The following is a 26,929-nucleotide window of genomic DNA, read 5'->3' on the forward strand; positions in this document are numbered from 1 at the left end:
GAATGGAAATGGGAGCTTTGGTCCTTAGGGTTCATCTGACTGATATTCCCGTCACACCATTTCTCACTGGAACCTCAAAGGTCTTCCATCATGATTTCCATTTGAAAAGGCAATCTCAGGCTTGTTGCGGTTGAATGTACAGAAATCCGTGCAAAGACTGGTCTGCCAAGAGTAGTTTACAATATAAAGGCTGTAATGAGTGAACAATGGGGAAAAAAGGTCCCAAGAATTTAAAGGGGCAATTCTTTGAGGTCTTTGTCAGGCAAACAATATTATTGATTGTGTTAACATTCAGCGTTTCCCACCAAAATGTGTGCGTGTACAGAATCCTTATAGCCTGACGGACATGTTGAATGAATTTCCTACCTCAAAGCCACCTCATCGAAGCCATTTTATAAATCTTTCAAAAGCTTTTTTTTTTTTTTTAACATTGACTTGGGGGTGATCTGCTTCTTTTGTTGGCATGTTGCTACCTTTCTTACAACATTATGACTGTACAACATTACTGGCACCAACTGTTAAGTCGCCACCCTCTGCAGTCAACAAAATGTGTATCACGTTTTTATGGTGTGCGTTCTCGGGTGTATAGATATATAAACAATACATGAATTTATACAGGAGGTTATTCAATCCAACGTTATCATGTGGTGTTTAATGAACATGGCAGCTTCTGAAGGTTGCAAATGGTTATTTCAGAATTGCAGTTGTATTGTCTTATGATGTTCTACTGCTGCATTGTTACAAGCACAATTGTCAATTCATTTTATTTTTATTTAATGTGTTCAACATTTAACAATATGTACTTTCCAGGTCATTAAAATCTCATCTCATCAGGCTTGCATTCTATACATTGTTGTCTGTAGAGCCACGTGTCAGGAGCCAGGAGTCAGCTTTGTTTTCAGAAGCCTGTTGAAGGTCATTCAATGATAATGCTTTCTGAGACAGCACTGATGTGTTTGCTCCCCTCAGGCCTGGCCAGAGCCAAGTCGGTCCCCAGCCATACCTACTCCAATGAGGTGGTGACCCTGTGGTACCGGCCTCCAGATGTCCTGCTGGGATCCACAGACTATTCCACCTGCCTGGACATGTGGTGGGTATTCCTAACCTCTGACCCCCAAGATCCACTCATACCCACATCACGCATTCTTTGTATAATTTACCATTGATTAATTCAGGTAGTCCCATTAAGATATGGATCTGTTTTTTTTTCTAGAGGGAACCCAGAAAAGATGAAGCTGAAAAAAAAAAAACAATTTAAACAAACTTATTTGTAGTTTATAACCTGCAGGGAGTGTTCCATGCAGCCTAGTCCTTGTACAAATCTTAGTTTCTTCCTCTTATGTATTTTGTCCCCTTGGCCATACTTCACCCTCTGCATCGCCCCTCCCACTGACAGTGTAGATCTGAGACTAGAGAGGCAGAATTACACTCATTCATCATATTCACGCTCATTACACATCCAGATGGAACTGCTACAGATATGGATGAAACAACTGTGATTAACAGCTAGCTATTGCTAGCTTTTGAAATTTAAGTTTGTTTGTTTTTTTTTTCTAAAAATGTTTAAATAATATTGGCTAGTTTTCTGTAGAGAAAAATAGCAATTTAGTTAACATTTATTCAGACATTACATTAGTAGTATAATACATTACTCAATATTTATTATGAAAAACTCTTGACTTTCAAAAGATGTGTCATATTTATTGATAACAGCAACATAGGTTTTATATGTAACTGATTTCAATACTGCTAACAGCACTGATCTTCAGCTTTTTTTTTTAGCTTAAGTCAGCTTTGTAGGCTAACAGTACAAATTACCACAGATCCCTGAATCCTGAGGGTACTGACTCAGAGCTTTTTAGGTGATAAATATAAAACTATTCTAAACTCTGCATAAAGGTTTAACTTGGAAATTCCAACATTTACTACAGTTCCTTACAACTAGAACACTAGTGGCTCCACTAGAACACTAGTGGCTCCACTAGTGTTCTAAGAGCTGCTTGAATGATTTTCTAAATTATTTAGAGCTTCAGAATTTCCCCATTTAAAGTGACATTAGTATTAGTGGTGTTAACTATAATCCCCAAGTAACACTAATTAACATTAGTGTTAGCTCATTGTCCTTTGCTATTATTAGTAGCTAAAGTATTGTTATTGTCAACACAAATTTGCAGCACTAAAATGCAAATGAGTCAAGAGCTAAATAGTGTCGGTAAAAATAGTAGGTACAAGCGAGCTGCTTTACATCCTGGAATATTAGCATACCATTAGACTAAATTATAGGTCTGATAATGTCTTTTTTTATTAAAATCAGATGTGATACAGTCAGCATTTTCCACCAATGGAATACCCATAAGGCTTCTTAATGACATATTGTAGAATTGCCGAGCACTACAGTAGTCAGAGATGTTGCATCTGATACTGGATCTGTTTGAGAAGGTCTGGAGTATCGTTTTTAGATAATCACATTGTGGATGATATTCACAATTAGCAAAGATATGGTTCCTTACAAACAGTAGTTCACCATAAACATGAAACAAGGCAAACTGGGCTTAGTAAAAACAAGTGATCTGCAATTGTGTTCCATCTAAAATTTAGTTTTAACTATTGAAACAATCTGACTCAGATGCCAAAATATGTCAACTTTTATCTGACACATCAAAGCAATAAAATGAGGCTCCTGTCTTTTCCTCACTTGAAAAGATAAGATTTTGAATACGGTTGCACAGAATTGCAGCAAACAGGAAATGGAAAATACTGTACTGTATGCCCCAAAGGTGGAGGAATGTGTTTACCCTCCTGGACCAGCTATTCTCCACCAAGTGTTCCTTCACTCTATTGCATTTCTAGGGATGATGAGGTTATGGAAAGCTTTTTTTTAAATTGATACCATGGCATCCTAAGATGAATGACATGAAAATAGCAAGGCACTAAAACATATTAGCCACTAGAAGCTTCTGTCCAACACTAACAGTATTGCTGTTGGACTATCGGTTGAGCCTTGGTCTGGACAGGCAGTCAGCAGGGATATCCCATGAACCCCAGCTGCACTCTCCAGCATCCAATTAAAGAGCAGATGGGGGTTTGGAAGGTCTCAGAAGGAGAGGGATAGTGTGACTGTTTCAAGGGTATTTGCAGGTAGGCAAATCCACAGGGTGTTGTTCCATCCCACTGACAGTCACCCTGCGACACACACACCCACACATACACACTCACGCTCACCCCTGGTCACTTACGAAGCAGTCTTCCATGAAGAAGCATCTCTTGCAGGACGGAAAGGTTGAGCAGATCTGTCTTCCTGCCACGACAAGCATCCATCACAGCAGCCTACAGGTTACAGGCTGCCATCTGTGAGGAGGGAGGATGTGATGGAAGGCAGGCGAGGAACTGCTCTATTTTTATCTTTGCACTTCACCAGGCTGCAGCTCTCACACACACATCTGTCAATCAGAGTCGACGCTGAAATCAGTAGACCAGGAGTCCGATCATGCACAGATTAACGTACACGTTCGGTTATGGTAGGTTCTACTGTAAAACATCTCCATCATAAAGAATAAGGCTAGAATTATTCTATATATTTCTTATTGTCAGTAAATCCCATGAAACTTTGGAAATCAACAATGTGTTAGTCCTTTTGTCAAAACCTTCTCACTCCCTACCCTGTCTGTAGCATTCAGTAATTTCATTTAATTTAATCAACATCTGGCCGCTTTAGTTTTTATCAAACGTCAATGAAACAGCATTTGTTGGGAATGGACGTCTATGGCACAGAGGTATGATATATCAGGCTTTGAATACACATAATTCATTTAAGTTTGACATAGCAAAAACCATCAGTAAGTGAATACTCCACTGGAGTTTTAAACAGTACATCCTAAAGGATGATTATTAGACAGTCACTTGTTAACACAGATGTGTTTTGCAGTGTTTAAATCCCTCTGATATATCTGTTGTGTGTATACAGCAGAGGTTTCTCTGTCGCATCACAATCTGTCGTCAGCCAGGTCTGCTGCCATCAGGATGGTTCATTAACTATCTGTGAGCAAACAGGCCTGTATTTACTGAGGCTAATTTACTGTGTACTAAAAATTTAAGGAGCGCAGCTGGCCCCAGTGACTCACTGAGTTACTGAGATCTTATAGTCAAAGCACCGCTAACATAACAGTCTAATTACAATAACAGCAGTGCTAAAACGCTGTAGACACATACTGTGTGCTCCGAGCCAGCGATTGTATTTAGCAAGAGGAACATAATGAGGAAGAGGACGATTACATTAATTAAATACTGAATAATTATGTAAAAATAATTTATGGAATTCTGAAAACATTTTCAGTGTGAGTGTAACTAACCTCTTGCATTCCTCAAATTACATGGTGGTTTTCTGACAAATTGGAGTGGACCCCAGAGTAGAAAATATTACAAAGCCATGATAACATAGAACATGGAAGCTGTCTGAACCTTACACAGATCCAGTTTAAGGATTGGCTGTCTTATTCATATCTATGGGCTGAAATTAATTGCTAATTTCTAATATTTTTTCACTATAGGAATTCATATTATATTGAGTTTGCCCTTGAATATTTTTTTAATCAAAAATGCAATTAAACCATCATAAAAACTCATTGGTGAAATTCTTTTGAGATCATGTTAAAAGCAGCTATAATCAATATTTTTATACTTGTAGGCTTCATGATAGATGTCACCTATAGTGACAAACTCACAACGAATGATCACAGACTCTGCAGCTCTCCTCGACTTAACAAAGCATTTTAGTGTCTTTCAGCTCATTGTTTTGGTTTTATGGCCGGTAACGCTGCTCTCATCAGCCTTGATTCCAGCAGTAGCAGGCAGCAAAATCTCTGATAAACCCACTGTACACTACCTTACTAGTAGACAGCAGACAGACATAGCTGACAACTAGCCGGTGATCATAGTGGAGCATTTAGCAGCTAAAGAGCCAGATATTTTTCTCAGGAGTTAGTGGAGACTGTAACTGTTATCAGGCAGGAACCTCAACATCCAGTACAACTAGACTGACAGCAAACCGAGAGAAAGCTCCAACCCTACAGATGAAAGTGGTATTGTTTTAAAAAAATGACCTTTTTTCATTCTCACATGCACTCCTAAGCTAACTGAGCTGTTCTATACGCTCCAGTAGAAATGTTGGATGCTGAGGTCACAGAGATGTCACAGAGATAGATGGAGATTTTCATTCACAGGAATGTTAAAATGGAGAGAATATAGAAATTCTGAGGGGATGAATTTCTAGAAATCTCTCTGGCTCTCTGCTTGCATTGCTGGTGTTTCTGCTCTGAGAGAGAGTGTGCACTGAGCCAGAAAGTGAATCTGTCAGGAAACAATAGCCCTTTGACAAATGAGCACTGACAACAGTTTACACACACACACACACACACACACACACACACACACACACACACACACACACCTCCTTCCTTTTCCTTTTTTTCCTGGACTTGATATTTCTCAGTGTAAAGGCCCCTCACAGGTTAAATTGATCCACCGATTTACTGATTTCAACCTACATTTACAATCTAACAGCCTTCAGGAAGAAAAGAAATCAATACCTTCTCAGAATGATTTTTACTTTGAAGCCTGTTGAGGTGATAAACTAAACAATGAGTGCTGTAGAAATTGGATTTGGATGTATACAAAGAACAAACCAGTCATTGTTCGATTGCAGTTGTCTTTTTCACTGATTATAATGATGATAATATTGTCTGGATCAAGTTGATGAAGATTTGTAATTGACTGGGAAGCTATATCATGTGTTCTCTCTTCAAGGGGAGTGGGCTGCATTTTCATTGAGATGATCCAAGGGGTGGCTGCCTTTCCTGGGATGAAGGACATCCAGGACCAGCTGGAGAGGATATTCCTGGTGAGTCACTGATGCTGTGTGAGTGTGTGTGTGTGTGTTTTCTGCAAGCAGCCGTTGCAGAAAACCTACCCTGCTGCCTACATCACTACTGCAGGATCTCCTTTCTTTCAGTCCAACTAAGTTGTTATTCAGTACTTGTGCCAAAATGAAACTTTTTTTGGATACCTTAGTCTGAGGTAACAGAACAAGCCAAACCTCTCAAAGGCAGTAGTTTGTAATGTTGTCTGAACACATGCAGCCATACAGGACGTTTACTGTGATAAAATGTTTTGCAGGATAATTTTTCATTCATAGTCTTGACCAGACATCTAGATTTTACCATGCTGAATGTCTGCTGACGTTTAGATGTGGTCTTAACAAAACATACTATAGGTGAACTTGGTGTCTATACTATATACTATAAGTGTCTTAAAATTGTATAGATTTGACCCTATTCTGAATGTCCACAAACAATCACAAGTGGTCTTGGATGGATGTCCAGATACTGAACTCAGACCAATCCTGTCTCCCAGACGTTTATATACTAAATTTTGCTTTTTTTTTTCTTCTTCTTAAAAATATCTTATCTGGCAGTACAATAATAATAGCACTTACCGAATGCAAACTTGAAGTTAGGGCTGTAGCCAAATCAGAGCATTTGAGTCAGTTCCCTTTTAGTCCCTTCTTTCCACCCATAAATCCATTTACTGTAGATATTTTCACTCCCAATCAAACTACAGTCCAGCAGCACACCAACAAGTCTCATGTTTTATCTGTAAGACATTTTAGTTCCTTTACTGACATGATCATCATCTCTAATGTAAAACATCTGACTGCCACACAATCAAAGAAATAAAAAGTGTGCATCTTAATCATGGTTCAGAAATAAAATCCTAACACACTGCAGAGTGTGTCTGCATGTCTGCTGACAGCGCTGTCAGCTGAAGTGTTGATCACACTGGATGGCAGTAGAGGAAGCGGTGCCAGCGTTCTGATCTGGTTCAGAAGAAGTCTAGCATCCATCGCCAGAGCTGAGAGGGGAAAGCAGACACAAGTATGAAGAGACGGAGTGTGCTTCTGCCCTCCTTTTCCACCACTCCTCTCCTTATTTATTATATACATTTGTAAAACTTTGTTCTTCCTGAAGGCCTTTGTTGCTCTGTGCACAGTGACACAGTCTCATTTCAATGCTTCATCTGAACCAGATGAAACACAGGGATCGCAGCATAAATGCAAAACTGAAAAATCTGTAGGAGCTCCATGATGCTATTGAGTCACCATGGATCACAATCCCAAAGAAACATGACAGGAAGCTTCCTGGAGGCCCTACCTTGTACTTGACAAGTGAACAATAGTGCAGTGGCCATTAAGTGATTACATATATGTATCTCTGCATTGGATTGTAGGATGTAGGCATAAATATTTTAAAGTGATGTGGGGTCTCATGAATCCTTTAATCGCCTCATCTGCCATCCCTTCATATAATTTCATCCCCAATCTCTTAATTGAAGCAGAGTGTGGCAGGGCAGACATAATGGATTCATATTCATAGGCTGGAAGGGGTTGAATAATTAATGTCAAAAATTACAGAGATGAGAGTATGAAAGGGTTCAACTGAGGAAGAAGTCAAGTACAGAGACAAAGCATTGTCACTGCTGTTTGGCCTGTGGGCTGAAGGCTAAAGATACGCATCTAAGAATGGATGGATTTTGGATGAAAGGATGAGGAGAGTAGGAGGAAGCCCTGCAGGCAGGGGGTCTCTCACAAAGCGTGAAAAGGGAGATGAAGAAAAATGCTTCTTATTGATTGTCTTTTATGCCAGAAGGGAAAGGTGGGGCTTCCTGTAAGACGCTCCAGCCCCAGTGATCCCAGCTCCCCTCTCAGACACAAAGACTCACCATGATAGGACGAGAGAGGAGAGAGGCCCAACAGTGGGATGGCCACTGGCCAGATTTCTGATGAGGCTCAGCTGCACACTGCTTCCCTACAGAGGCTTTCCAGTTTGGTCAGAAATGTTTTTTTTTGTTTTTTTTTAGTTTCTGGCGCCATCATATTGGTCCACCAGAGAATTGGATGTATGCGAATAATGTTTGCATAAATGACAACCAGAGAAAAAGAGTATGAAAGACAACACCTAAAGAATGTCAAATTCAGATTTCAAATTTAGCTTTATTGGCATGACCATAGTTCCGAACACTATTAACAAAGGAGGTTGTAAAAGTTGTGAAAGGTTTCAGATTGTAAGAAAAAATGACAATAATTATAATAGCATAATAATAATAATAATAGCATAACACTGAGATCTGTGATGCATGATGCAGTATCCACCCCATATACCACGATGATTTGTAGGCTTTCTTGTGTGTGAGCCTGCTGCTGATTTGATGGGCTGGAGGCATTGTAGTGGGGTCTCCATCTTTACACACAACCCAATTATAAGTTTATGTAATTGAATCATTATAATATGTAATGTATAATAGATATTGTTAGTAATTTGTAGCCCTAAACAAGAAACAACGATAAGCAAACATTAACAAACACTCACCGAACACTTTAGCCTCAGTTCTTCATGGCATGGATACTACAAGATGTTGGAAACATTCCTTTGAGATTCTTGGTCCATCTTGACATGATGGCATCACATATTTCTGCTGATTTGTCAGCTGCACATTCATGCTGTGAATCTCCAGTTCTACCACATCCAAAGGTACTCTATTGGATCCAGATCTGGTTACTGTGGAGGCCACTGAAGTACACTGAACTCACTGTCATGTTTCTTTTTAAATTGTGGCCATAAAGGAATGCCAATTCTAAGGTGTGCCAAGAAAGCATTCCCCACACCATTACACCACCACCAGCAGCCTGGACTGTTGACACAAGGCAGGTTGGGTCCATGAATTCATGCTGATGACGCCAAACTCTGACTGTACCATCTGTGTGCCTCAGCAGAAATGGAGATTCATCAGATTAGGCTACATTTTTCCAGTCTTCAACTGTCCAGTTTTGGTGAGCCTGTGCCCACTGCAGCCTCATATTTCTGTTCTTGGCTGAAAGGAGTGGAATCCGCCATAGTCTTCTGCTGTTGTAGCCCATCCGCCTGGAGGTTCGACATGTTGTGGATTCTAAGATGCTTTTCTGCTCACCACAGTTGTAAAGAGTGTTTATCTGAATTACCTGTCTGTCAGCTCCAACCAGTCTGGCCATTCTCTTCTGACCTCTCATCAACAAGGCGTTTCTGTCCGCAGAACTGCCACACAATGGATTTTTTTTTGTTTTTTGCACCATTCTGAGTAAACTGTAGAGACCCAGGAGATGAGCAGTTTCATAAATACTCAAACCAGCCTGTCAACAATGATGTTGTTGTAAACATTACCTGAAGCTTCTGACCTTTATCTGCCACATGATTGACTGATGTACAGGTGGTGCTAATGTGTGCTCGGTAAGTGCATAGCTTGTATGTACAGGCAAATAGGAAATATAAATGCTTAAAATACAGGGTTGTGGTATGTTTGGTATATGTACACAAGTAGTGCAGGAGTGCAAGGCAGTACAAAGATCTATCTACCACAATGGCTAGTGCTCTAGATTTATGGTAGGTCAGATGAAACAGTATTTTTTTAACCTACTGTTTGAGAAGTAAGCCTAGACTATCAAACCTAAAGTAACCTTAGACACCACTGCTTTATATGAGAGTGAAGCACTGTACTTTAAGTTTAAACTTCAAGTTTCAGCTCTACTGAAAGATAATTATGCTCATAAAAAGCAATACTTTGAGCCAGTGCTGTGGATACATATACAGTACATATTTAAAAGTTATTACTGTATCAGGACTCTTCATAAATGTTGACATCACATATCTCATTAATTGAACTCTCTTTGATATTCCTGCTTTTTTTTCCCTGCTACTTTTATTCAAACCTACCTTTGTTTATAAGTCAAAACTATAAATATATTCCATTGCCTAGAAAATGTTGATGGGCCTTGCTATTTCTTATCCAAATCACATTCCATGTTTTGTATTAGTGTGTGTTCAGCTGTCAGTGAGAGGTAGCAAAGACAGATGAATATGGAAATGTGGAGGTATGCGGCTTGGCAAGGCGACGTGTGATCACAAAACTAGCCTACCTGTCAGAGTTAGCCTGATGTTGACATTTCCATCCACCCTGCTTGCTCTGCAGCCTGTCTGTCTGCTGCCGGGCTGTCAGATGGGTCAGAGTTTGGATGCACAGCCTCAGCGGTTCATGTGAAGGGCACCATCAATGAATTATGCAGAGTCAGAAGCATCTTAAAGGCCATGTTGTTTGAAGAGAGGAAAAGAAAGGTCAGCTTCCATCACAGTTTGAGAGGCACCCTGCCAGGAGTTGAGTCGGCACATTGAACACAACGTCCGCAGAGCTGGAATGTCACTGGATGGCCCCGGAGTTTTTCCCCCTGTTAGCCAGCACTTCAGTGTAACGGGGTGTGTACATTGTTGCTGAAAAACTCCTGCCTTGCATGTGCTGCTGTCTTGGGGGCAGTGTTAGAGTGTGTGAAAGCTTGGTTAGCAGCAAAAAGTAACTACTTCTGGAAGTTTTGTAACATTTCATCGTCTGTTCTGATTACCAGGCAAACTGACTTTTGCACAGACCACCATGTGAACTTTGCTAAAAGAAGTCAGATACAGAGACTCAGTAAGCTGAAGATAACAGCATTGTATAGACTGATTCAGAAACATACCTTTTTAATTAATCCATCATCTTTAATCACAGGACAGACAGTAGGCTTCAGGCTATAGCTGCGCTCACAAAAGTCAATTGAAATTCAACAAATATAAGTTAATTCAAGATTCAGTGCAGCACACCGCATGCATCAGTGCAGGACAGTTTCCTGAGATTTCTCCTCGATTAATCTACCCTGCAGACTAGTGTGAAAGGATAATGCAGTTCATTCCATTTGGGTCTCATATCAAACTTTTGGCCATCATTCCTGTTAGTTAAGACAGAACTGTACTCACTAAGTTAACTGTTGAGTAAGCTAACTGAGATCTCTGAGTGAGGTGACAAGTAAGATTCAGTCAGACAACCAGGCAGGTTGTAAATAAACCCCCAGGTTAGTCAAACTTATTGAGAGGAAAAAATGAAGTGGTAGCCAATCTCTCTAAACCGTTGGTCTGTTTCCAACCTGTCTGATCGTGTTCGTGTTCCACGTTGGACCTCATTGTAGAGATGTTGCCATGTTAACAGAATTTTGAAATAAAAAACTTACAAAAATAAGACTGGAATTGTCCTTAAGCAAGAGCAGACAGTGGAATCATTCTTTTCACTCCAGCTACTTTGACATTTTTCTTGATCAATAATAAACAGGTACAGCAATCGCTGTAGGAAATATAAACACGCAGGGATATGAAACGCTTTTTATGGTCAACAATTTCAAAATCTGTGCATAATAATTACCTGACAGTGTGGCAGGGTGATTTTAATATTACTATTATTATGCTGTTTCCCCCTCCCTGCTGTTAATTACATCTGCAAATACTTTGTATCTTTCAGCGCAGTCATTAGCTCTCTGATCTTTAATGTCCTGTCCTGTTAGACACCTTTTGTTTTAAACTATTTGTACATCCCTGTTTTTAAATGTATCAGCTCTGTGTGCAATCAGATTTTTGTTGGGTGTATCTGTAGGAAGAATCTGAAAAGTTTGTGGGGGTTTTTTGGGGGTTTTTTGTTATTTGGACACAAACCATTAACACCAACATTTTTCTTTACAGACCTCTCGTCCTCACTAATGTGTCCATTAACAATTAAACACTGAATTAGGCTTCTGTGGCCAATAAATAAATGAAAAAAAAAATCCTCTAGCTGATTTTCTGTTCTGTACTTGTTTGTTAAACCAGATATTCTTCACCAGGCCAATTCCCCTCTTCTACCCCGCCTCCACACTGTTATTATCCTTGACAGCATTAAGGCTGTGCCATTTCCTGGGCTTATCTCTGCCCCTACAGCTCTCTATGTACACGTCTGTGTGAGCAAGGCGTTAATACACACTTTTATTTATACAAAGTGTCTGTTTCTGATGAAGGCCGGCGTCTTTAGTAATGAAGTAGACGTGGTTCTCCTCAGACATGCGGTGTGTATGTTCATGGCTGCACTTTACTTTAGATAGGTGTTAAAGTGGTTGTGTCTTTCTATACCTACCTCTCCATCTTACACACACAAACAAAGACACACTCTCTCTGGGAATGTCTGTGTGAATTAAAGTTGTGGGCGATGAGGCCAGGTTCACTCTAGCTAGTTAACTAGCTGTCACCACACAAAAGATTACATCCACTGGAGGAACTGTATGAATATGGACAGGTCTATCTGCAGGAAATAACCTGTCAGTGCGTGCGTGTGTGTGTGTGTGTGTGTGTGTGAGTGCGCGTGTGTGTGTGTAACTGAAAAGACAACGAGCTGCCTCTTTATATTAATGTGAGTGAAAAACGTGTCGGTGAAATATGAACCCTGTCAATCTGACAGCCGTGGATAATGTGATAGCTTATATTTCTGTACATGAGACTAGTTATTTACATGCAAGCATTGTTTGTGTTTACATGATCATAATAATCTTATTATGGTCATTAATCAGAGTAAAGCATTAGTGCAATTAAGATATTTATATGTTGCTTATAGGACGGCTGCATTGATATTCCTGTTGCCTTGCTGCACAGCAGATGAATGGCTATAGACGCTGCTTCCACATTACAATGTCACAGTTTCCCTGCAGTTTAAATACCTTAAACCCAAACTTCCTGTCATGATGCTATCATATACAGCAATCTTTGGCTATCTTTGAGCATGTATTTCAATTAAACTGTGCTGGTTTTTTATGGCAGCTTCAATAAAGCATGCACAAAAACGTAGAGCTATGCGAGGTTGCTAGGCAACCAGGGCAGACTTCAGGAAGCTACTGCGTCAAGCACATAACTCTCCCATAAAACCACAGCATGTCAGTTTAACACACAGTTTTTCTACAGATTTGAAAAATAAGATATAAGGTGTTAGAGGGTTATTGTTAGGCAGATTTTTTTGAGCCATTGGACAGAGCCAGACTAGCTGTTGTCCTGTTTCCAGTCTTTGAGTTAAGCTAAGCCAAGCTAATCGGCTGCTCATATTTATCGTACAGACATGAGAGTGGTATCAATCTAAACATTTAACTCTTGACAATAAGCATATTTTTCATCTGTCATTCATCCTGTACGGTTCCACAGGTGTTGTTCTGATGTTGTACGACACCTATGTATTTTTGAAATTGTCTTCAATAGAGCCCGACCCAAACATGATTTTTAAGATATTTAAAAATCAGATAATGCACAAAAGCATAAAATAAATTAACATTTTTGATAAGTATCAGTTACATTTCGTTACTGAAGAGATCTGACCAACATGTGTACTGAGGGACATTATACAGCTGACAAATCAACTTGTTTTGGGGTTAGTTCACAAAATGTGTTCCCTCCTTTGCTTGTATCCTTTTTATCTTCTCTTCTCAGTCAGTACTGAAATAATCTGTTGCCTCCATCACTGGAGCCAGGTGTGAGTTCATGACATGATAGTTATGTGTAGTCGATCTGAGTCCAACATAATGTATCATCGTGTATATCAAGTTGGCTGTTCATATGAAGAATAGTTGCACAAGCTGTCCTCACTGGGAAAAAAAAAATTTTATTCACTCTAAACTACAATGAAACAAGAGGTTTCTGTGTAAAAGTGTGTGTATGATGCTTAAAGTTACATACCAGTATAAGAACCCATTGAGAAGCCAAGTGTATTCCTGCTATGAGCAGTAAGCCGGTGCACATGCGAGCTTATCTACCCTCAGGAGAAAGCGAGAGGCGGCTGGGGAGATAAATAATGCTATTTCACCAACAGCCGCTGCGTCTGTGACAGGAGCATCCATCTGCTGAAACCCAGACAGGATAGTCAGGGCTTACTGAACACATTCCACCCACTCGCAGTGGGAGACAACTGATCCACTTGGCTCTGGTTCTGATCCGTTTGACCCCTGCCTGGAGGTGACCCCAATCTGCTTGGCTGTGAAGCGAGGTTGGAGAGCAGTGCATGGTGGGACTGGGGGTGGGGGGGTGGGGGGGGTTTGGAGCAAAGGAGGAGATGAAGGCCAGGGTCAATGCTAGGACAAAGACAAAGAGTGGAGGTAGGAATGTGGATGAGGCGGGGGCGGGATACAGCTGGAACTGGGGTCAGTACTGGTACTTATGTTTGGATTAAGGGATGGATCTGTGAGGGAACAAATGCAACTCACACAAACTTGCACCTCAAACAAACTGCCAGTGTTTTTAAAAAATAATAGCAGAAAAAACACAGATGTAAATAATAACATTAACATATGCTGCATTCCATTTATGTTTTTCATCTCCATGGTATTTCTGTGCATGATGCCTCACTATCATGGCTGACTGGAGCAGTTAAAATGCAACAGAGCCATTGTTCATTAATATGATGAGTTACACCTGTGCTTTTCCTGCAATGACAAGTCAAAATATCTGCCACGAAAAAAAATGTCACCATTTTCGCTTTCTCACTGCATTTGTGACATCTTAATCACAGGTGTGAGTAGAAAGTTAAATAATACATATAATACAATAAATAACTAATGACTTAACGCCATGACAAAGGTTACTCAACTTCTCCACTGTAGCGTTATAAGTTTACAACAGTTTAAAGTAGAATTCCACTGATTTTTACACATGAAGTTGAGTTTACTAGTTATTGAGTCCTACTAACAACATACCACTTTGTCAAGTCTGAGAAAAAAACCCTGATGATGTCATCAAGCACACGCTTGAGTTTACACTGTTAGAAATGTGGAGTCAATTTTGACCATTCTTTTTTAATCTAAATCTTGTGAGACCACAAACTCTATGGAAGTGCATTACTAAAACACTGGAGAAACATTTTAACATGAAATTCCAAAACACTTTTTATTATTTTTAGGGTAATGTAAATCACTTAAGTTTTTATTTTGGGTAGCCAAACTGGATTGGACCTCAGATGTTCATTTCCTATTCGCATTAGGCTAAAGGATTGATGTCATTATTTGTTTTAACATAGCTGTGTGTCCTTACTTCTTTTTGTTTGTTTGTTTTAGTCATATTTTCAATTTGTAGATAAAAAAAACCTGAAATATCACAAACCTTTTTATGCTTAGCTGAGGAGGTAAAGTTGGTACATCAATAACAGCAAAATGAGACAAAGTGCAATGGAAACAGACTTAGTGAATAAATCATGACATACGTGAAGCATGGGACATAAACATCCACTGAAGAGACGGAAACGTCAGATATGTGTGGAGCGATGAGGACACAGTAATGTTCCTCAAATGAATACATGAAACAAACATAAATACCATATTTCCATCATGTTCCACAGTATTTTTCATCAGTTGAGCTTTGACTGAAATAATCTGTTGTTTTAATGACATCCTCTTGTTGTGCTCTCTCCATGACCAACCCCTAATACACATATAATGACAATTGATGGGAATATGCATTAATTCAAATTCTCTTGTGGAATTAGTGTGTATCACATTGATTGATTGATTGTACTCCTCATGTCAGCTGTCTATTAATGAGAATGTCTGATCTGCTTTCAGGGCAATGACTAGTCAAATCTCTCTGATGTCTTAATTCTCTCCCTGGCAGCATAAATATAATTAAGTGTTCCTTTGCAAAGGTCAGACATACTGTTTGTGTCTGGCTGGGTGGGTGGTCTGTAACTTAGCTGGTGGGGGGGGGGTAAGAGTATGTATGTCCAGGAGAATGTGCATGCAGAACTCAAGGTCATGGCCTGTGACCTCATAGGAATTCCTCCGTGGCACGACTCTCTCCCTCTCTGTCACTCTGATCTGTCATTCTCTCCATACACTCACACGTGTTCAGAGATGGACCCAGCCCCTGCCCTCTCTGATGGATCGGCATGTCCTCTTTCTTTCAACATGCTGTTTCACATGTCCATTTCTATGTCTGTTTGGGGGTTTGGAATTCACTGTCACTGCAGAAGAACCGCTCTCTTAAGTCTCCAGACCAGCCAATCAGTGTCAGCACAGACACACTAAGCCACAAAAACAGTGAAAAGTATGCCTAAGACCCTTTAATCAATCCAATCTGTTTGAAGGCATATAATTATAGCCATTAGGATATGATGTGGGATAATGTGTAATTTAAGCCACAAACACACTCCTACAGTACTACTGCTTACCTCAGTCAAATAGCTAGTCTGATATTAACATAATAGCTGTGGTATAATACCTAACCAATGAAATGTTTGTGACAAAACCTGGAGGGATTACAGCATGTGTTTTGCTATTGTGTTCCCTTTTTTTTCCCTAAAAATAATGATTGGCCCAAGGGTGTGTTTTAATTAACAAGATGACAAATTATATGGTTCATCCATCACATGTGGCATCTCATACACCAGGGATTACTGCCTCCCATCACTGTATTCCATGTCATCATTTGAAAGATTTTTAGTAATTTACAGCTTGCTACTGATGAAAACAATGCAGTCAGAAAGTAGTAGGCACATAGTGACACATGGTGCTGTACTCCAGCACATTATACTTGAAATTATGAAGTGATATTAAGTTCAAGTGCTGACTCCCTTATATAATTTAGGGTGTTTAAATTCATCTTGGATGAACACTGTAGGAATTTATTAGTGAAACACCATGTTCAGACCAACATTGCATTTAAAAATGCAGCCCTCTCATTAATTTCAGTGAGTCAGCACAGTCGGGGTCCCCTCCATAACCCTAATTTGACACACAGAGTGTTGTTGCAATACAGTGTAATATGACTGTGTTGGCCAATCACATGCAAGATTATCAAGACACAGGGAGGAGTGACTTTAATAAGTTCATGACAATTTTACTTGTATTTGTAAACGTTTCCTTTTATTGCAGGCTAATGATGAAATCTCATGAACAGGTGGCATTCATCAGGCTGAAACAAATGATTTATGGCAAGTTTGTGAAATTAAGAGAGTTTGTTGATTCCAACTTGGAACAATCATACGAGTAAACCTCACAGAGAAAAGTCTGAGGTTTAGAAGAACAACACAGAAATGTTCTTGCGTGAGTCCCATTATTTCATTTAAAATCCAATCTGCTGGAGTAAAGAGCCAAATACATAATAATACATCACTGTCCTAGAACTCTGTGAATACACTGTATTTGCCATGATTCCTGTTGTTTTGCCTCTTGACCTCTTTCTTGGGTGATAAAACCGAGGAGCTCGACGTGAGCCGGCCTGACTTCCGTTGTCCGGGTGTGGGGTGATGCTTCAGCTCTTTTCCTAGACCCCCAGCTGTACTGTTATGACTCCTCTTCCTCCTCTGATGTTCCTCATAAAGACCCTGACATTCACACCCAGCGCTCCCTGTCCTCACTTCAAAGGCCGCTGAACTCTTCCATCAATAATGCAGGCTGATTTCAGCTTTGTAGACCAGATTGAGATCCACTCACATGCTCCCCTCATTCCCCCCCCATCACTCTGCAATACTCCCACAACCTTTCCTCCTCATCCATAACTCATCCTGCCCACCCCTGTCTGCAAGAAACTCTTCTATCTTGTCTGCTGCCTTGTCATGATCCTGCTCGTCCAAACTTGAAGGTGAAACACTGACAGAGGGCCACTCTCCATTTACTTTCCCCGTCCTCTATTCACCTCTGTAACAGCAGATGTTCTGACAGCTTAGTCTTAGTATGAAAGTACTTCTGCTATTATACATCACACAGACCACCAGATTTGGCCATCACCTTTATTGCTCTGGGCGTGTTGATGGTAGAGAAGTGTCAGGTATTCAAAGAGGGAAACCCACGTTAAATATAATCGGCAGAGAACATAAACACACAAAAAGGCTGAAGGCAGCTGTCATGAGGTGACCGCTGACCACTGTAACATTGAGAGAAATGTTTCAGCCTTGAAAATCTGCGTGAAATCTACAGATGTGCTGTGAATAGTCTTCAAAGTAACGAGGTACAGTCACATCAAGACCTACTTAACTAACTTTGCTGTAGCTGAAATTGTTGCATTCAGTGTTTTTTTGCTCGTCCTGCAGGGCTTTCTGCATATTGAAGTTAATTTTAGTATCACGGCACAACACTTGTTATGTCCGCCAGGTGTTAGCCTGGAGGGGATCATGTGTTTGATTGTGTGTGTGTGTGTCTGTGTAACTGTTTGCAGCTCATCTCGCATACTACTGGACCCATCAGCTTAATATTTTTTGTGCACATTTATGACTGTATGCTCAAGGACCTCTCATGGTTGTGGTGATGTCAAATTTTTGAAAAAACTGTTGAAAAAGCCCATCATAAAACTTACAATTTTGGCTTCTTCTTCTTCTTTGTTGTTTATTGGCGTTGGCACACAGCTTTCAAGCGCATTATCACCACCTACTGGATTTTATCAGTTAACTATTAACTGTTAACTATTTCCAGTATTCACCCCAAATGCTCCCATTCATATTGTCCATTCTATAACCCAGACCCAGTTGCCTGAGGTTGTGCAAATCCCTCCCTCAGTGTTACATCCAGCTCCTCTCCAGAAATGTCCACAACATTCAAGAATCTCCTGGCAGCATCCAACACCATCTTAATCCTTTGTGACTTCCCATGTATTTCAACAGCACAACTGACAACCATGGCAATGAACGCCAAAAAGCCTTTCTTGTCCATGCAGATATTTTGTCCAGTCCCATTCCTTTTCTGCTCCGGTTCCTTTTGTACTGCCACCATCTCAATGTTTCTTTCCACCCTATTAACAGCTTTGGCATAAGACAAACCCATTTCTGCTCTGATTTTATTCACTTTAACTTCTTTAATCCTTTTTTGGACATTGTGCTGACCCAGCATGGTGCTTTCCCTCACAATGCAGGCACTTTGCTTGCTCTTTACACTCCTCCATTTCGCAGTTGTCCTTCCTACATCTTCTGACTCCTCTACACACTGCAGCAACATGTCCGTACTCCTGACAGCAGAAACATCTGCGAGGAGCCCTCTCATATGGCCTCTCCTTGTAGCTCACATAATCCAGGCACACTCTCTCCAGAACTTCTCCTTTAAAGGTAAACATATCGGCTTACTGTTCTGTTTTTTCCCCTTCTCTGAATCTTTTCATTCTTCTTGCTTCTAACACACCTTCAACATCCTCAAACGACTCTACTGACAGTGGGACTCCGCTAATGACTCCTTTCTCCATCACCTCTGGTCTAAGTCTGAAACATTCCACAAAACTATGATCTTTATATGTACTAATATTCAGGGCTTTTAATCCCTGACGTTTAGATACACAGTCAATTATGACCATCCCACCTCTAGTTATCCTGCTCCGACTTTTCCTTCAACAAACTTTCCCACCTCACTTGGATTCTTGAAAATGCCATCCATTCTCATTGCCGCTACCATCCCGACCAGATATGACCCCTTTTTCCTCAATTGCTCACTGGAATCACCTGAAATACAAAATTATAGGTCAATAACTTGCTCAGGTTTAGACTGACCCCTCCCTTTTCGAAGACTATCATGTACATGCCAAATTCTGTGTCACTCTGAGTTGTGGTTCTTGAAAAAAAAAGGCTTTTTAAACAAATGTTTAACCAGCAACATTTCAGTTAAGTTAAATCTTGATCTGGTCAGAAATATTTCTATCCTAGCACACATGAGTCATACACAGTGAAAAAGAGGGAGAGTATGCATCATGTGGCAAAGCTGCATGGTGACATTGTTGCCCGGTTAGGGAAAACATTTCAATACTATACCTCCCATACAATCTCAGTTTTGTCTTTTGCCATTACCGCCATATTATTGTCTTTATAACCAATCAGTGATGACTCTAGTAGGTAGGAGCTTTGATAAAGAGAAACAGTGGTAATAACTCCCAACTGTTAAACAGCGTCTGAATCCCCTCGACACTAATGCAGTCATCTGAGCCCTTTATCAGGGTTGGCTTAATGTTAAATCTGTAATCACTCCAAAGTCATGTGTTAAAATATTTAATAATATTCTGTCAGAACTGAAATATTGCTGCTAAAACACAAATCAAAAAGAGAACATCAGGACTTTTTTTTAAGTGAAGTTCAATAGCTGAGCTTACATGAAACTCTTTGTCCTGTTTCTCTTATCGAAGCACCCTCTGACGTCTGCCTCGTGGTGCGTTACTGCCCTCTGCTGGAGCTTTTTGCTATTACATCATATATACAGAGCAGCAGAAAATAAACAAGCCTCTGACCTTTTGTGATGTCCTCTGGTTTCCATTAGACTTCAGTAATGGATTCACTAATGCCCCTTTAACCACACAACCCCTCCTCCTTTGCATTTGTGCGACTTTGGATTCATTTTTGAACGAGTCAGTTTTGTATGAGTAACTTAAGTAACATACTTCTCAAGTCAACAGGAGTGGTGTTATCTTGTCAGCTGTTTAATTCATGGTCACAGATGGAATTAAGACAAATGTAAAGGAGACCAGTAGCAGATCAGTGTCCTGGGTACTCTGCTATGGAAACATACCCTGTTATTCCTTCAACCTCTGCTTTCATTCTTCTTTTTCTTTGTCTACCAGCTGTGCCAACTAGAGCAATCTGAAACAGATTTATCCCAGTGATCCAACAACACACCTCCGCCCACTGTTTGCATGCATTGCACAGAAACAGGCAGTATAAATCCAACCATTCCTTGAGCAGCTACTCTATTGTAGTGTGTTTTGCACAGATCAGAGACAACTGAAAATCTGGAAACTATTATGCTGCTTAGCTGTGATGGATCATGTCGAAGGCATGTCCGCTGCTCTGCGTTTTGTCATCATAAACCCAGGCTGTGTGCGTGAGAACTTAGCCAGCCTTTCCATAAAAGATAGACCTATCATGACTATTGCACAAGCGATGGGATGCCTTTGTGCCGGAATTTCAAGTTTGCCATACAGCCAATTATGGCGTCAAGTCTCTCTATCTCTCTCACACTACTACATGCATACTACTACTACTACAGTGATTAGGCAACAGTTGTAGTCTATAATAATTCATATTTGCTATTTAGTTTGCTTGTTGGTCAACCTCTGATAGACACTAACTAGTGCTCACAACATTATACAAAGATTCACTAACTTATAAAACAATAATTGAAGTGTTTTGAATGCTGACATAATGCAGCAAGGATTTTTTGTTCTATATTTGACAAAAAAGTATTACAAATGTTATAGTTTTCTTTATTTTTGTGTATGCAAGTCTTGAAATTATATAAAATATGATAGAAGTACAGAAGCGGCTATGACTGTGATTAATTTATTCTTGATGTTTTCTTTTGATAATTGTCTCCTTCTTCTGTGGTTATCGCTATCATTTGTTTATACCCTTTATGTGTTAGCTTCTCATGCTAACTAGCTCAATATTTGTTTCCACTAAACAATAAAGTCATGTACAAGAGAAATTGGGTTCATGGAAACTGTTTGAGGTTATCACAAAAAACTTTGTTTCCTTGCTTCATTCTCTTCTCCATTTTTTGGTGTTATATTTCAGGTCCTCGGCACCCCATCTGAGGATTCCTGGCCTGGTGTTAACTCCTTGCCTCACTTCAAACCAGGTGAGACCTGTCATGTCATAGAGTAATAACCTATTGTGACTACATTCATGCTGTAAACCCTCACTAACTTATTACTGCATCTTTAATCCTCACTAAACCTAATCATGATGAGCCTTGACCAAAGTAAAGAACATAGTGTAGGTATGTTATCATGAAGCCATCTTTGGTGAACATACTGAATAGATAGCTTGGACTCTACTGACATTCTGAATGTACAATATTAGCCTGGAGCCTATTTTTACTCAACATAGTATATACTAAAGTGTTATGGGGCCTATTGTTACTGAACATAATGTACGCTAAATGATTAGCTTTGGGCTTAATATTACTCATCATTCTGTATGATAACATTACAGTGTTAGCATGGAGACATTTATTGGTCAACATAGTGCATGATAAAATGCCTGGAGCATTATCACTCAACATAAACTCTGAGCTAACACTTTATCATACACAACCATGGAGCCTGTTTGGATGCTGTTGAGTTTTCATGTCATCATTCAATGTCATTTTATCAGTAGAGGAATTGGTAAATACTGTATATGTCATATGAGATGGTTTTCCTTTGTAGCCTATAATATTTGAACATTAGGGTAAAAATAGCTGCTCTAGAAACAACTATATTGTTTTTTAGATAGATAGATTTTTTCCAATACCAACACAGTGTTAAAACTGAACACCAGAGATAACACTTCAGCGTACATAATGTTGAATGACAGCAGATTTCATCCTAACACTTCAGCCTACACAATGTTGAATGATAGCAGGTTTCATCCTAACACTTCAGCCTACACAATGTTGAATGATGGCAGGTTTCATGCTAACACTTCAGCCTACACCAAGTAGAATGACAGCAGGTTTCATTCCAACATTTCAGCCTACATAATGTTGAATGACAGCAGGTTTCATACTAACACTTAAGCCTACACAATGTTGAAATAACAGCAGGTTTCATGCTAACATTACAGCCTACACAATGTTGAATGACAGCAGGTTTCATACTAATACTTAAGCCTACACAATGTTGAATGACAGCAGGTTTCATGCTAACCCCACAGCCTACACAATGTTGAATGACAGCAGGTTTCATGCTAACCCCACAGCCTACACAATGTTGAATGATAGCAGGTTTCATGCTAACCCCACAGCCTACACAATGTTGAATTATAGCAGGTTTCATGCTAACCCCACAGCCTACACAATGTTGAATTATAGCAGGTTTCATGCTAACACTTCAGCCTACATAATGTTGAATTATAGCAGGTTTCATGCTAACACTTCAGCCCACACAATGTTGAATTATAGCAGGTTTCATACTAACACTTCAGCCTACACAATGTTGAATGACTGCAGGTTTCATGCTAACACTTTAGCATACACAATTTTTTAGTGGAGCTATAGAATCTACTGTCACTCAACATGTTTACACCAGAGCCAATCATGGATGTATAATAGGAACGGAGCCAATGATCTACCAGGTATACTCTGCTCTCAAACATGACTGTCAAAATGAACCAATGGGACGATCTACCAAAAGCTGAGTGTATGCAGCAGGAGCAGGAGGAGTGGGGGTGGCAGCTCTGGCAGGGCAGCCGTGCCCTCTGGGAGCTCATTAGGGCTTTTTAGAGGGAACATGAATAGAGGGACTGCAGATTAGTGTTAGCTGATGGAGGGAAGAAGAGCTGGAGTGGAGGAGAGGGGACAGGCAAGGATGGGCATAAAGAGGGTTAGAGTGATGGTGCGGGGCAGTGAGGCATCACAAAGCTATGTGACCCAGCCTCCTATCTCCAGTGGCCAATTAGGGACCAACCGGGGTGACTCTCATGGTCACGCACACACACACATATACACACAACACATACAAATGTAATCTCTCATCCTGTGGCCATGGTGACAGTTGGCTCTTGTTAGCCTCTCATACAGTGTTGAACAGCTGTGCAAGCTGTCTGAGCCACACAACCACACACACACACTCCTCCTGTCCAGCCTCAGAGCATTGCATCTGTCCACGTGACGTCTGCAGTTGTTATGTTATCATGGTTTCTCTTTTAATAAATCAGGAAGAATGAGATGTTAGCAGAGATGATCTGGTAAAACCTAACCGCATGGTGGTGTTCATAAAGCATCATCAAGCCTCAGAGTGCACAATAATTATATCATACTCTGACTGTAATAGTCATCACAGGCACATTATGATTGATTATAATCAGAGACCTAGAGTCATAGTTGTGGGGTTGAAATCTGTGAAAGTAGATGTGACATAATGATTATTTTGAAGGAAAAAAATATCTCCGGATGTAATGGGATTATAATCTGCAGGCAATGCATTAAAATGAACTTTTAAGTGTATGAATAACCAAATTCAAAGACAACAAAACCAAAGTACTCTACAGTATATGTCAGGTGTTTTATTTCTTTACATGATGTTTAAGGTTTAATAAGATACATTGACCTAAAGACCATTCTTCTTAAAATTCTGCACCATATTTCTTTTAGTTCCAGTTTCATGGACTTTGACGTAAATCAAATTAATTAAAATAATTTAGAGGGAGTCTGATTTTTGTGAATCATGTGTATAACACACACCTTTTATTTACTTCTAATAGAGCTACAGTTAGGACAAAAGACAGAGGATGTTCAGTTCAATGTCAGTGTTACAAAAGAAATAGACGACTAGATTATTAGATGGATATTATTTTGTATATATCTATAATCCTTTAATTACTGTAAAGGTCTATTACTGTAATCTGGGAACTTGTTGAATCCAGGTCCTTAATAAGTTCTTTGCAATATCCTAATATTTATTGTCTCAAAAAATAAGAGCAGTTTTGTCCAGTTTGATAATAAAATCCCAGACACTCCAGAGGCTGCAGTGAGCAGCAGATGGCAGTGTTGTGTCAGTCTGGAAACCTTCCCGCTGACTGTGGAGAAGTTTCCACAGCAGCACTGATCTCCTCTGAGCTGACTGTTATCTGCACACTTTTCCAAAACACAGTGACTGTATCGCTCCTCTGGTTATGATTCATCACATTTTCACGATTACCTCTAAATGCACACCACTTTCCATCGTTTTTCATCCCAGCATTTGCAATACATGACTTAACTTTGGATTTCAGACTTGAAAGTGTGGCTTGACCTCAGAGTGGAGGCGCCACTTTTTTTTCCCCTTTTTTTTTAAAAACGTTTTTGTGGTTATGAAAAGGTTCCACAGATACTTCCTCGCTTCCAGTCATATCTCGCTTTAGCTCTTTCCCTCCACTTTTGTTCTTACATCTCAGCTCAGGTTTACTGATGGATCTGTGCATTAAAATCTGATGATCATGTAAGTTTCCTGTTTTTTCTTTGTTTATTAGGTTTTTTATTGAACAGAAGTCAGAGTAGTATGCAGACAAAAATAAAATAAACCTAACACACAGTACCAGAGCAATTGTCTTCTCTGGTTAAAAAATAAAAGGGAAAATAGAGGAAAACATTTTGTATTTCATTTCTTTTGGTATGCAAGTTTAGAGAATTCAATAAAATTTGAATTATGTTTGAAGATTGTTTTTTCAATGAAGGAAATTACATTTGTGAAGTCCAGCAGTTTTCTGTTGTTGTTGTTGTTTTCAAAATGGCAGAAGCTGTTCTTAGTAGTTTGGGTGATATATAATGATTAGTGAAAGCCTTTCCTGTCAGATCCATTTAGAAGTTAGCAGCAATACAGTAGTCCACAAACACATCATTTATGCAACATCACTATTACAATAAGAATACAATACTTCAATATCTCCAAATCTTAAAATGTAACAGAAATATTTCATCTGACAGACATATTATGGAATTTTTTAATGTATATATCTCTTGTTTTATTCAATATCTCAAATCTAAATAGTAAGAGCCATGCCTATCATCTCATCATTTCCTCTTCCTCTTACCTCCACACCCTCCCACTGTCTATTTCTGGGTAGTGCGGCTGGCAGCCTTCACCTCTGGCACCCAGGGAGTTGTGGCCAGTTCAGGCCAGCCCTGGCACTGAACTGGCTGACTGGACCCACTGTTGGCTAGCTGGCAGGCTGAAGGGCCGCTAAAAGACAGTTGGGTGGTTGGCCATAGGATTAGGCTGGCAGTGTGGGAGGTGGACTAGCTTGCTGGGTGGCTGGCTAGCTTGCTTGGTAGCTGGTCGGCTGGCAGCCGCAGCCTGACTGTGTGTCCACATGGCAGTTTTGGCCGAGATTAAGAGAACAGTGCAGAGCCTCACACCCTCACAGCATAATAAACATAGCTGTGGAAATATGGAGACTGTCTCACCAAACTCCTCTTAAAAATATGACAATTTAATGTGGTCTGGCTTTGCAGCAGAGCTACATAGTTCATGCAGTATTACTCAAGAACATTTCTGAATTGATGTGAGCCACTCCTCGATCTGGCTCACTAATATAAACTAATATACAAAGCAGCTCTTTGCAATAAAATTCCAACTATTTGAATTGGTTTGTCTGGTTGTCCAATAGACATCTTTAAAAATAATTGTAGTAGACACAGCCAATAATAGACTTTTATCAAAGCAGACCTTTTGGTATGTCATGGCAGGAAAAGCACAGGTGTAAATAATTACATTAATAATGCCTGCATCCCATTAAGATGATCCAGCACACTAACTTTCTCACACTTAAATGGAACACAACATCGTTAGTGTTATTAGTCACGCCTCTGCTGTTCCTTCCACAGCAAGTCAAAATGCCTTTTGTATAAATCACGTAGAAGCTACACATTTATATTTTACTTATAGGTGACAGATCTGTTTTTCAACTTGTCACAAGAGTTGTTTTTGTTTATCAGCCATTTGTGGGGTTGAGGTTGATTATATTATCTTGTATTTAATGGAAAACACATCTGTAGTTGAGTTCACACAGTCTACAATCCTTTGGACATGTAGTGATTCCTTTTATTTTTGTATAAATAAGTACAAATTTCTAGTGTGATCAGGTTCTGGTGTGTGGTAGGACACACTCAGTGAAATAAAAAGGTCTTGGTTGTTGTCAGACTGACAGTGATTCCTAATAACAGCCAGTATTCAATGGCAGAGTGTTAAATAGTAGTAAGGATTACCTGTACTATAATACCTTACAGGTGAAATTCAGCAACTGAATGATGTCATACTCACTACTCTGCTGTTGAGTTTCTCTTTTTAGCAGAAATACTATTTAAAACACTATTTAAGAACTTTGTGCAGGAAGTTATTTACATCAACAGCAAATTAAAAAAGGAACAGAAAGCAGACGCTTATTAAACTATGATAAGATTTACTTATAAAACAATGGTCTGAAAGGTGCAGTTGATGTACAGTTTACAGCATGTTATGTATCTTTGCAAAACTGATTTTTCGGTGGACTTGAGTATGATTCGCTGCTGCATTTAGGAGTTCTGTTTGAAGATATTTTAGAACAGTTGCAGCATGTGAGTAACTTT

The 26,929-nt window shown here is 39.7% G+C and overlaps 1 protein-coding gene across 4 annotated transcripts in view; it reads left to right on the plus strand.

Moving 5' to 3' along the window:
* The window catches only part of cdk14 (cyclin-dependent kinase 14), a 199,997-nt gene that overhangs the window by 114,262 nt on the left and 58,806 nt on the right, over positions 1-26,929 (plus strand). For all 4 annotated transcript variants that reach the window (XM_044358908.1, XM_044358909.1, XM_044358910.1 and 1 more), the window contains 3 exons: positions 970-1,090; positions 5,803-5,896; positions 21,418-21,481. In XM_044358908.1, coding sequence (XP_044214843.1) covers positions 970-1,090; positions 5,803-5,896; positions 21,418-21,481 — 279 coding nt within the window. The remainder of the gene's footprint in view (positions 1-969; positions 1,091-5,802; positions 5,897-21,417; positions 21,482-26,929) is intronic.

Source organism: Thunnus albacares, chromosome 8, assembly GCF_914725855.1.
Source record: "Thunnus albacares chromosome 8, fThuAlb1.1, whole genome shotgun sequence".
In the NCBI taxonomy this organism is placed as follows: domain Eukaryota; kingdom Metazoa; phylum Chordata; class Actinopteri; order Scombriformes; family Scombridae; genus Thunnus; species Thunnus albacares.